Raw genomic sequence first — 13650 nt, forward strand, 5'->3', positions numbered from 1 at the left:
GAGGAATAGAGACAGCCGACAGATCCAGGGAGCTGCTGATACGCGCCCTGGTCGAGCAGGACATAGAGCAAAGTGCTGGAACATCTGGGCAAGGAGAGAGTCCACCTCAGAGAGAGCCAGCAATGCCAGCTCTTGCACCGGAGATACCTGATGGAAATGTCAGCAATGCCAGTGCTGAGGAGCCTATGGACTGTACTTTGCAAATGGACTTACAGCGGCTGGGAACAAGTGATCCCAATCTGCGCATGCAGCTTATCCTACAGCACCGACAGGCTGAGAGAGAGGCTGCAGAACAACTGGACCGGGCTGAGAGAGAGGCTGCAGAACGCCGGGACCGAGCTGAGAGAGAGGCTGCAGAACGCCGGGAGGACAGCTTTCCAGCTTCAGATGGCTCAAATAGAGTGGGGTATCAGTCCTCCGATAACCCCCTCCCAGGACATAAATCCAAGGCGACCACGTCTGGAAAACTTCCCTGTGATGGAGAAGGATACGCACTTGGATACTTTCCTTCGGGGGTTTGAAAAAACCTGCAGGCAATACCATATACCCCGTGAGCAGCGGGCGCAGTATCTAACTCCAGGGTTGAGAGGCAAAGCCCTGGAAGTTTTTCCTGGCTTCCCACCAGAGCTAGATGCGAATAATAATAATAATAATAATAATAATATGAGACCATAAGAGGCCCTGATCAGGAAATACAACCTGACACCAGAAGTGTATCGTAGAAAGTTCCGGAACCTACAACGTGTATCAACTGACAGCTATGCAGATGTTGTGAGCACCTTGAGGACCACGTTCCACCAATGGATTAAGGGACTTTCTGTTAACAGTTTTGAGGCCTTAACGGATCTTATGGTCAAGGATCAATTTCTTCACACGTGCCCCACGAATGTACGACAATTTGTGTGTGATCGGGAGCCACAAACTGCGGATCAGGCTGCAAAGATTGCAGACTGCTATGTGGCTAACAGGATGCCTGAGGTGCGGAAGCCATCGGGATTCAGCTGGAGGGGAAGTAAGCCAAACGGGGACCCTTCTCCCTCTGCCGGTTGATCACCAGTGCTGTCCAAGCCCACCTTCTATGGGGCCCCGGGGAATAGACATTCTCTAGGTGATGCACGCCGGTGCTCCTCCTGCAACAAAGTGGGACATGTTAGCGCTGTCTGCCCTGATAGGGAGAAACGCCCAACTACAAAGCCGTCTGTGTCCCCACCGTCTGTCCTCTTTGTAGCCAGCTCTGATGCGAGGGCTAATGAGAACTGTCAATCTGTCACTGTTGGCAATAAAGTCACCATTGGCCTCAGAGACACTGGGGCAGAGGTGACCCTGGTGCGTCCAGCCATGATAACCCCTGCCGATATCATACCAGGAAAGACTATGTCTATAACCAGGATTGAAGGGGTCAGCCCTGCCGTGCGCATGGCCCGTGTGTACCTGGACTGGGGAGCAGGGAAGGGACTGAGGGAAGTGGGAGTATCAGATGCTATTCCCACCAATGTGTTGCTAGGCACGGACCTGGGGAGGATGGTGTCCCACTATGTTCCTCCCTTGCAAGTAAATGATGCAGAGAAGGTGGAAGAAAGAGACCCACCTGAGATCCCGTGCGAGGAGGGAAAATGTCCCAATGCACAGGACTGTAATTATGTGGCAGCTGTGACCCGGAGTCAGGCTGCGGCTCAGACTCAGGCCCAGAGATTAGAGGATGAGTCTCAGACAGAACTGCCAGGGCAGGAGGCCCATACTGTGGTCCCGGAGCCTCCATACATGGCAGACCTACCAAGGTCCCAGATAACAGACACTGAGGACTCAGCTTCAGACCATGGCCTGGCAGTCACACTAGGCCAGGGCCTGCAGGCTGACCGTCAGAGCTTCCAGGAGGCCCTGCACACAGATGTCAGTCTGGAGGAGCTCAGATGTCTTGCAGACCGACCCCCTGCTGCTTCTGGCAAAGAGAGTATACTGGGACCAGGGCAGACTGTATACAGAGACTATCCCCACGGATACTACAGAATCTTGGGACCATGAACGGCGGCTGATCGTCCCTTATCCATTTAGAGAACAATTATTGAGAATTGCCTATGAAATTCCTTTGGCCGTACACCTTGGAATACAAAAGACTAAAGCTCGCCTGACACATAACTTCTATTGGCCCAAGATGGGGACAGATATTGCCAATTACTGCCGATCATGTGTAGTTTGTCAGAGAGTTGGAAAGTCCGGGAGTATACAAAAAACTCCATTGATACCACTGCCTGTGATCGATGAACCTTTCCAGCAAGTGGCTGTGGATATCATAGGGCCACTTGCAATCCCTAGCAGCTCTGGCAAAAAGTACATCCTCACAGTGGTGGACTATGCTACACGATACCCGGAAGCTGTGGCACTGTCCTCCATCCGAGCAGACAAAGTGGCGGATGCTTTACTGACTGTGTTCTCTCGTGTGGGTTTCCCCAGGGAAATGTTGACCGATCAGGGAACCCAGTTCATGTCTGACCTGATGGAAAGCCTCTGTGAAAGAATACAAGTACAGCATTTTGTGGCCAGCGCCTATCATCCCCAAAACAAAGGACTATGCGAGCGTTTTAATGGAACGTTAAAGCAAATGCTCAAAATGCTGGTGGAGACTGAAGGGAGAGACTGGAAGCGGTACCTCCCCATCTGCTGTTTGCCTACAGAGAGGTACCCCAGGCGTCCACTGTATTCTCCCCCTTTTAAGGACTTTTGGGAGGACGACCCCAGATACGTGCTCGGGAGCTGACCTGTAAGTCAACCCCCATGCACGTTCATAAGGAGGGAGGTGTGGTGAAATATGTGTGTATCTCTCTCTCTCTCTATCTATCTATCTATCTATCTATCTATCTATCTATATATATATATATATATATATATAATGTGTGTGGGGCATATGTCTAGGGTTATATGTGTGACTAGTGATAATTAACATCTGTCCTGAAGGCAAGTCGCACCTAGGTGTTAATAGGTACTTCCTTGGGACTAGTAGAAATTGTCTCCATATCTCACCAGGAGGTCTAGCTAGGGCCAAGAAGAAAGGTAGCACTTGAAACCTCCTAGCGCTTGGAGGGGGGATGTTAATTGCGGCCTGAGGTTATCTATTCCTGAGAACCTTTTCACAAGTGTCTCAAGAGAAAAATAATATATTCATTAGTAGCGCGGCCATGGCCAATCAAAAAGCCAGCAATTATGATATTAACCTGAGGGGCCGGTCTAGAAACCTGACCTCCAGACCAAAGTTATAAATTTAGGCTGCAGACAGAGAATTGTGTTCACATGATAGGGCAGCCTGAGATGCTGGTATGATCCAATCTGCATTCGTCCTACCCTCAGGGAGCAGAAGCAACTACCAGTTAGATAATTTCTGTAAGTTTATCCTCTTTATTTTATATTGTTTTGCATAAGTTGTATGTCTTTTTATTATCATATTTTTATACCTTTTTCTTATTGTAAGCATTGAACCTTTTGTTATTAAAGTATAAAACTTTAACAATTTGAACCTTGAATGTTCTAAAAGAATCCATAGCCTAAGGTGTGTGAGCCTTATGAGTGATAAACATTATTAGTATTATTAGTTCCGGGACTCATCGCCCGTGTATTCGATGAGTGGTGGCAGAGTGTATGAGCGGGTGTGTGGCCTGGGTCGGTGTGTGATTTATGCTCCCATTACAGCATAGGACAGAAGTTGAATGCTGGACTGAGAGTGGGGAGATAGATTAACCCTTGCAGGCACAACCCCAAGTCACGTGTGAGAGGAGGCTCGTGACGAATAAGTGACACCACGGAGAAGGGATCCGTGACACCTCCCAATAGCCACAATATTATAGGCATTAGTCAGCAATAATATCAACACTATTATATACATTATGTAAAAATGGGGGCAGGACAGTGAGGGATCAGCGACCTGTCATAAGCCAATACAGATGAATATGTAATCAGAGCCGCACAAAGCCCCGCCCCAGAGCACCACAAAGCCCCGCCCACAGCCCTGCCCCAGAGCACGAGAATCTCATTAACTGAAAACTACAAATACAGATTAAACAACAACCACAAGACGGATTTCATCACCAGGTATCGGTGTAATCAGTATAACGGCACCGACCTGACAGTGTCTGTAGTTACTGAGCACAATCCTGCTGACAGGTTCCCTTTAAGACATCTCCGCTCTGCACTATTATATACAGTTCTCTATAAATGTGTAATATTTCTTCTTGAAACTCATCTGACAAAAAATATTGGAGCTTCCGATAGTTTAGATTGTGAAGTCACCGAGCCCCGTGCTCTAATTACCCCAGAGAGGTTTCACCACTAGCTGCTCATTTATTACTGATGGAGACTGTTCAGTTTGAGCATTTCAGTAGATGTTATTATCTATAGTCAGTTTTTGATTACAGTAGTGTCCAGAATACTCTGATTTATCCTCTTCCCGCAGCCAGTTTTGTGTTCTTAATCAGGCCCCATTTTTACAATCTGACGTCTATCACTTTATGTGGTGATAACTTTGGAATTATTCACAAAGGATAATAGAAAACAAATGGATCTTACAAATTATTTTCCAGATTCTCACAATACCCTACATACGATTGTACACTACTCTCTGGGCACATGGCAGTGTTCAGAAGGGAAGGAGCCATTTAGCTGTTTGACTGCAGATCTAGCTGGAATAGTTTGCAGACACAATGTATTGCGAGCAATGTTCATGGTCAACTGGCAGCTCAAGAGATCTCCACCATGAACATGCTTGGCACTATCTTCTCTGCTTTTCATATCCCAAGGATTGCCTTGCTCATCGCCCTTTAACACCATTACATGGATCTGGACTTACACTGGGACCCCTAGGCTTGGACCATGGTGTTACCTGCTACTCTGTGGTATTAGATGGCAAGAAGAATGGTCAGGTAGCAGGGTCAGAACTAGAAGGACAGAATACAGAATCCGAAGACACAAGAGTAGTCAGTAAACGGGCCACGGTCACAACAGGGAACAAATACACAAGCTGAGCACAGAGGACTGAACCAGAGGAGAACAACGCTGTTTCTGGCAGATTCCGGCCATGTGCTTTGAGCTTTAGTAGGGTGTGGTACTTTCCAATTTGCTGAAGTAGAGAGCAGATTACTCCAGCTGGACAGCAGGAACAGATCCCAGATGAGACTGGGCACACCATATGCTGAAGCCCTAATATGACTAAATGACAGAAATGTGATTCCATTTTATAAATTATTCACTGAGGGTTATAATCTATACATGTGTGGTCAAAATTGTTGGTACCCCTCGTTAAATGGCAGAAAAACCGACTGGTCACAGAAATAACTTGAAACTGACAAAAGTAATAAGAAATAAAAGATCTATGAAAATGAACAAATGAAAGTCAGACATTGCTTTTCCACCATGCATCTACAGAATTTTTTAGAAAACTCATGAAATAGGCCTGGACAGAAATGATGGTTCCCCTGAAAATAATGTGACAAAGGGACATGTTAAATCGCGGTGTGACTACTAACTAGCATCACAGGGGTCTACAATCTTGGAATCAGTGAGTGGCCTGTATACAGGGCTACAGATACTCACTATCCAAAAAATTATGTCATAAAAATAACAGTTTATTGAAAACATATTACACGAAAATCATGATAAAAACAGCTTATCAATGATAAGGCACATAGAGAGCTTCTGTGTGAAGGACACAAAAACAGTGGCACTGAGAAAAAGCAGGCTGGGCAAGCAGAGGTCATAAATCTCCACCTCAATAAACTTCAATGCAATAGCAAAAAAGTGTATAGTGCAAATAAGGTGCAAACATTATACCAATTATCCGAAAAATTAGAGGGCTTAATGTGGGAGGGTATACATCACTCTAAATAAACCCATTAGTGAAATATCACTACCCTAGGTATAAAAGTGACACTCAAACAAAGTCTTGCTTACCCATGTCACCTGTCAGCATGCGTCCAAGGCAGCCCTGACTCGCTTTTCACGTGGTCGTCTTCAGGTGGCTGCCTCCTGAACGAGCGTCGGGGCTGCCTTGGACACACGCTGACAGGCAACATGGGTAAGCAGGACTTTGAGTGTCGCTTTTTTCCCTAGAGTAGTGATATTTGGCTAATGGATTTATTTAGAGTGATGTATACTCACATTAAGCCCTCAACTTTTTCGGATAATTGGTATAATGTTTGCACCTTATTTGCACTATGCATTTTTTTGCTGTTGCATTGAAGTTCATTGAGGTGAAGATTTATGACCTCTGTTTGCCCAGCCTGCTTTATCTCAGTGCCACTGTTTTTGTGTCCTTCACACAGAAGCTCTCTATGTGCCTTGTCATTGATATGCTGTTTTTATCATGATTTTTTTGTGATTTTCTTGTAATATCATGTTTTCAATAAACTTTGTTATTTTTATGAAATAATTCTTTTTAGACATTTACTCCATGTGTTTGTGCAGGAATTATCTATTTTGGAGTGTCCTTGATCATATTGATCTAGTCCCTTGAAAATGTATGTAATCGGACCTGTTTAATTAGTATGTTTCAGTGGTTTTTGTTCAGATACTCACTGTGCTGTTTGGTGACATTGTGTGTATCACACTCAACATAGACCAGAGGAAGCGAAGGAAAGAGTTGTCTCAGGAGATTAGAAAGAAAATTATAGACAAACATGTTAAAGGTAAAAGTTGGAAAATGTTTGGTGGCGCTTTCTCTGATCTGTGGCTTGCACGCTTTCATCCAACAAGTTCCACTAATTGAGCCTGGATGTCAGAAGCTAAGCATTGGACTTGGTAAGACGAAGGTCTCTGATTAGATTTTTGACGTCTTTCTGGTTAGGAAAGTATGGCTTTCTCTTCTCAACTGCATCTGTAAAAACGTAATCTTGATCTCCAATATCTTCCACGCTGTCCGACTTGCTGCTTTTTCCTGAAGATGGCTGATCCCTTTTCGAGGGAGTTGGAACAGGCATCTCGGGGCAGTGTTGTACTGGGGCAATGGAAGAAGGATTGTCTGGCTAAATGATTTGAGGCGCATTCTTGCCTGTGCGACATTTGGCAGGATCCACCATGGATAAGTAGCAGTTGCTTGAGTGGTCGGTCGGTTGCTGCCAAATTCGCGGGATAGCAAACTTCATGGCTCTCTTTTCTCCCCTGTACCAACCTGTAGCATAGCAGATCTAATTATATAAATTTGAAAACATGAAATTTTATACATTACTTAAAACATATTTTACTACAGTGAATTGACATGTGAAAATTTTGTCAATTGCAACTCCTTAAAGCAGTTGTCCCCAACTCCAGGCCTCGAGGGCCGCCAACAGTGCAGGTTTTCAGGATTTCTTTAGTATTGCATCGGTGGTAATGTGATCATCTGCACAGGTGATGATTCCAACCCCTGTGCAATACTAAGGAAATCCTGAAAACCTGCACTGTTGGCGGCCCTCGAGGCCTAGAGTTGGGGCCCACTGCCTTAAACTGTACTAGATCTAATCATTGAAATGCTACAAAATAAAGCACTGCCATCTAAATGAGCAGCAATTGTTCACTTCAAGAGTTTTCTTGCAATATTCGCATGTGAAATGAGGTGCCCAGGACTTGTCTTGATCCCCGACAGGCATGCCGAAATATGTCTTGTAGGCCTCGCACATCTTACGACATGCTTTCATGGAATACTTTCTCGCTGTTGTCTTTATAAATTGTCCACACACGTAGCAAAATGCATCTGCTGGGCGCAAACAACCTCTTGATGCCTTCTAAAAAAAATAATTGCTCTTTAACTACGATTCGTTATTCTCTTACTCAGCAATAACAAACCGAAATGTTGGTTCGAGTCACCTGTGCTTTTATACTTGTATGACTACTATTGAACAGTCCTAGAATGTTCTTGAAAGTTCTAAAAATTTCTAGAAACTTCTAAATAATTCTGGAAAATTTTAGATACCTCTGCACAAGTCTATCAGTTCAAGAGTATTCTAGAAGACTATTCAGTATTGAATAAGAATAGAGATTTTTACCGAAAACAGAAAAATTTCAAAATGTCATTGTCTTGATCACAGAAGCAAAGTTTTGGTGGAACAACAACTATTTCTATTTGTTTTAGGGTTAGGAAAACACACTGTCTACCCAGAAAAAAAGTAATTGTTAAATAGTGTAATTAAAGTTTTTTTTTTTACATAGCTTGCCATTTTTATGGACCGTTTAAGTAGAAATGTTTAAAAATATAAAACTCAAGGATATTTTATTAAAAAATAATAATTGTTTTTTATCTTAGCAGATGACTGTACCAGGAGATCAGAGGGACAGCTGACATCTTCAATTTTCAAATCTAATGATCTTGAGATCCTACAAGATACAACTAAAGTGAATGCTATTACTCCAGATATACCATCATCCATTCACAGCAAAGATCTGTCATCTGATCCTATGAAACTGGTTCCATCTTCTGATTCATTACTGACTACTAAGGAAAATCAAAGTCACAAAAGAAGCATTAAAAAACAAACTGCTCCTAAAGCAAAGAAGTCATTTTCATGTTCAGAATGTGGAAAATGTTTTAGCAAGAAATCACATTTTATTGCTCACCAGAGAACTCACACAGGGGAGAAGCCTTTTTCCTGTTCAGAATGTGGAAAATGTTTTAACCAGAAAGCAGATTTGCTTACTCACCATAGAGCTCACACACGTGGGAAGCACTTTTCCTGTTCAGAATGTGGGAAATATTTTACCCTCAAAGAGAGTCTTGTTAGACACCAAAGAATCCACACAGGGGAGAAGCCTTTTTCCTGTTCAGAATGTGGGAAATGTTTTACCCTCAAAGAGAGTCTTGTTAGACACCAAAGAACCCACCCAGGGGAGAAGCCTTTTTCCTGTTCAGAATGTGGAAAATGTTTTATCCAGAAATCAGAATGGGTTAATCACCATAGAAATCACACGGGGGAGAAGCCTTTTTCCTGTTCAGAATGTGGAAAATGTTTTAATTTGAAATCGGGTTTGGTTAGTCACCATAGAACTCACACGGGGGAGAAGCCTTTTTCCTGTTCAGAATGTGGAAAATGTTTTAAATGGAAACAGCTTCTTGTTGCACACCAAATAACTCACACAGGAAAGAAGCCTTTTACCTGTTCAGAATGTGGGAAATGTTTTAGCCGTAAAGGTGATCTTGTTGCACACCAAATAACTCACACAGGGGAGAAGCCTTTTTCCTGTTCAGAATGTGGGAAATGTTTTAGCCATAAAAGTAATCTTGTTGCACACCAAATAACTCACACAGGGGAGAAGCCTTTTTCCTGTTCAGAATGTGGGAAATGTTTTAAACATAAAGGGAGTCTACATGAACACCAAAGAACCCACACAGGAGAGAAGCCTTTTTCCTGTTCAGAATGTGGGAAATGTTATAGCCGTAAAGGTTATCTTGTTGCACACCAAAGAACTCACACAGGAGAGAAGCCTTTTTCCTGTTCAGAATGTGGAAAATGTTTTAACCAGAAAGCAGATTTGCTTACTCACCATAGAGCTCACACACGTGGGAAGCATTTTTCCTGTTCAGAATGTGGGAAATATTTTACCCTCAAAGAGAGTCTTGTTAGACACCAAAGAATCCACACAGGGGAGAAGCCTTTTTCCTGTTCAGAATGTGGGAAATGTTTTACCCTCAAAGAGAGTCTTGTTAGACACCAAAGAACCCACACAGGGGAGAAGCCTTTTTCCTGTTCAGAATGTGGGAAATGTTTTACTCTCAAAACGAATCTTGATACACACCAAAGAATTCACACAGGGGAGAAGCCTTTTTCCTGTTCAGAATGTGGAAAATGTTTTAAACATAAAGGGAGTCTACATGAACACCAAAGAACCCACACAGGGAAGAAGCCTTTTTCCTGTTCGGAATGTGAGAAATATTTTAACCGGAAAGTTCTACTTGTTAGTCACCAGAGAACTCACACCGGGGAGAAGCCTTTACCTGTTCAGAATGTGGGAAATGTTTTACCCTCAAAGGGAGTCTTGTAAGACACCAAAGAACCCACACAGGGGAGAAGCCTTTTTCCTGTTCAGAATGTGGGAAATATATTAACCGGAAAGTTCTACTTGTAAGACACCAGAGAACTCACACAGACGAGAAGCCTTTTTCATTTTCTTAATGTGAGAAATATTTTACTTGGAAATCAACTGTTAATAAAAATCAGAGGCTTCACATGGGGGAGAAACTTTTTGTATGTTCATAATGTTGGAATAGTTTTAACCAAAATTGAATTTTCTTAAATGGGTTGTCTCTTGTCATTCCTCATGTTTGCTGTCAAAAGGATACAACTAAACTTTATTAATTCCAAATGTAAAACTATACACATAATTCACCCCCTGAAGGTTAGTCAGTAGGTGACTAATAGAAAAAACATGTACCCCACAGTTCAGTATATAGGATGAGGTGACATATACACACTCACTCTCCAAGCCTCTCATTTCTACGGGTTTCATCATCCTTACCAAAGGCGACTCATCAGGAGACTATTTAATATTGCCTATATTGAAGTGACACTAGGCAAAAAAAGACTAAAATCATGTATCATGTTATCCGAAACAGTCAGAAAACCAGCCACATATTGGCAGATCCCAGACCTCAGACTATATACTTCGTAAGTTTATAAGCCACTCCAGTGTCAGGAATAGATAGTATGTGACAATACAGTATAATTCTTGTGTTTTCCTCCTATAGGGACTGCCCTAGTTTGGTAATGTAACAGCTGTTAATTAGTAGTGCAGACAAATTGTCCTGGACTGAACTCCGTTTTCAGACGACCCAATATGTACCACTCAGGGAAACTTACCTGCTCCAAAGATCAATAGCAGCTTCTAACTAATGGCCATGCTGCGGTCTGTCAAGGAATGAGTGCAATATCGTTATAAAGACTAGTGATGTGTACAATCGTAATGTCTGGAAGATCTGTGACATTATTTAGTATGAATATGGAAATTATCTCTGAAAGTTAAGTGTTCCCTGAGTGGTATATACTGTATTGTCACATACTATCTATTCCTGACACTGGAGTGGATTATAAACTTAGGAAGTATATAGTTTGAGGTCCGGGATCTGCCAATATGTGGCTTCTTCTGTTTCGAATAACATGATACATGATTTTACTTTTTCTTTGTCTAGTCTCGCTTGAATATACGTCAATATTACCCCTTTACCCCCAAGGGTGGTTTGCACGTTAATGACCGAGCCAATTTTTACAATTCTGACCACTGTCCCTTTATGAGGTTATAACTCTGGAACGCTTCAACGGATCGCAGTGATTCTGACCTTGTTTTCTCGAGACATATTGTACTTCATGATAGTGGTAAAATTTCTTTGCTATTACCTGCGTTTATTTGTGAAAAAAATGGAAATTTGGCAAAAATTTAGAAAATTTCACAATTTTCCAACTTTGAATTTTTATGCAATTAAATCACAGAGATATGTCACACAAAATACTTAATAAGTAACATTTCCCACATGTCTACTTTACATCAGCACAATTTTGGAACCAAAATTTTTTTTTTTAGGGAGTTATAAGAGTTAAAAGTTGACCAGCAATTTCTCATTTTTACAACACCATTTTTTTTTTTAGGGACCACATCTCATTTGAAGTCATTTTGAGGGGTCTATATGATAGAAAATACCCAAGTGTGACACCATTCTAAAAACTGCACCCCTCAAGGTGCTCAAAACCACATTCAAGAAGTTTATTAACCCTTCAAGTGTTTCACAGGAAATTTTGGAATGTTTAAATAAAAATGAACATTTAACTTTTTTTCACAAAAAAATTACTTCAGCTCCAATTTGTTTTATTTTACCAAGGGTAACAGGAGAAAATGGAACCCAAAATTTGTTGTACAATTTGTCCTGAGTACGCTGATACCCCATATGTGGGGGGAAACCACTGTTTGGGCGCATGACAGAGCTCGGAAGCGAAGGAGTGCCATTTGACTTTTCAATGCAAAATTGACAGGAATTGAGATGGGATGCCATGTTACGTTTGGAGAGCCACTGATGTGCCTAAACATTGAAACCCCCCACAAGAGACACCATTTTGTAAAGAACTTATCTAGAGGTGTGGTGAGCACTTTGACCCACCAAGTGCTTCACAGAAGTTTATAATGCAGAACCGTAAAAATAAAAAATCATATTTTTCCACAAAAATTATTTTTTAGCCCCCAGTTTTGTATTTTTCCAAGGGTAACATGAGAAATTGGACTCTAAATATTGTTGTCCAATGTGGGGGGAACCACAATTTGGGCGCATGGGAGAGCTCGGAAGGGAAGGAGCGCCATTTGGAAAGCAGACTTAGATGGAATGGTCTGCAGGCGTCACATTGCGTTTGCAGAGCCCCTAATGTACCTAAACAGTAGAAACCCCCACAAGTGACCCCATATTGGAAACTAGACCCCCCAAGGAACTTATCTAGATGTGTTGTGAGAACTTTGAACCCCCAAGTGTTTCACTACAGTTTATAACGCAGAGCCGTGAAAATAAAAAATCTTTTTTTTTTCCACAAAAATTATTTTTTAGCCCCTAGTTTTGTATTTTTCCAAGGGTAACAGGAGAAATTGGACCCCAAAAGTTGTTGTCCAATGTGTCCTGAATACGCTGATACCCCATATGTTGAGGTAAACCCCTGTTTGGGCACATGGGAGAGCTCGGAAGGGAAGGAGCACTGTTTTACGTTTTCAATGCAGAATTAGCTGGAATTGAGATCGGACGCCGTGTCGCGTTTGGAGAGCCCCTGATGTGCCTTAACAGTGGAAACCCCCCAATTATAACTGAAACCCTAATCCAAACACACCCCTAACCCTAATCTCAACGGTAACCCTAAACACACCCCTAACCCTGACACACCCCTAACCCTAATCGAACCGTATTCCCAACCGTAAATGTAATCCTAACTTTAACTTTAGCCCCAACCCTAACCCTAACTTTAGCCCTAACCCTAGCCCTAACCCTAATGGGAAAATGGAAATAAATACATTTTTTAAAATTTTTTAATTTTTCCCTAAGGGGGTGATGAAGGGGGGTTTGATTTACTTTTATAGCGGGTTTTTTAGCGGATTTTTATGGTTGGCAGCCGTCACACACTGAAAGACGCGATACCTAATTTATATCATTTTTTTAATGTTTTGGCGCTTTTATACGATAAAAACTATTTTATAGAAAAAATAATTATTTTGGCATCGCTTTATTCTGAGGACTTTAACTTTTTAATTTTTTTGCTGATGATGCTCGGCGGCTCGTTTTTTGCGGGACAAGATGACGTTTTCAGTGGTACCATGGTTATTTATATCCGTCTTTTCGATCGTGTGTTATTCCACTTTTTGTTTGGCGGTATGATAATAAAGCGTTGTTTTTTGCCTCGTTTTTTTTGTTTGTTTTTTAACGGCGTTCCCTGAAGGGGTTAACTAGCGCGACAGTTTTATAGGTGGGGTCGTTACGGACGTGGCAATACTAAATATGTGTACTTTTATTGTTTTTTTTTATTTAAAGAAATGTATTTATAGGAACAATATTTTTTTTTGGGGGGGGCGAGACTTTTGGGGGGAATTTTTTTTTATTTTTTTTTTCACATGTGAAAATTTTTTTTTTTACACTATAACATTTCCCCAGGGGGGCATTATGTTATAGTGTAAGATCGC

General features: G+C 42.0%; 1 protein-coding gene across 1 annotated transcript in view; it reads left to right on the forward strand.

Moving 5' to 3' along the window:
- Positions 1 to 10124, forward strand: part of LOC138666366 (zinc finger protein 585A-like) — a 170783-nt gene extending 160659 nt beyond the window's left edge. Inside the window, exons 8-10 of the mRNA XM_069754594.1 lie at positions 8725 to 9477; positions 9565 to 9874; positions 9940 to 10124. Coding sequence (XP_069610695.1) covers positions 8725 to 9477; positions 9565 to 9874; positions 9940 to 10124 — 1248 coding nt within the window. The remainder of the gene's footprint in view (positions 1 to 8724; positions 9478 to 9564; positions 9875 to 9939) is intronic.
- The last annotated feature ends 3526 nt before the right edge of the window (positions 10125 to 13650 follow it).

Source organism: Ranitomeya imitator, chromosome 2, assembly GCF_032444005.1.
Source record: "Ranitomeya imitator isolate aRanImi1 chromosome 2, aRanImi1.pri, whole genome shotgun sequence".
In the NCBI taxonomy this organism is placed as follows: Eukaryota; Metazoa; Chordata; class Amphibia; order Anura; family Dendrobatidae; genus Ranitomeya; species Ranitomeya imitator.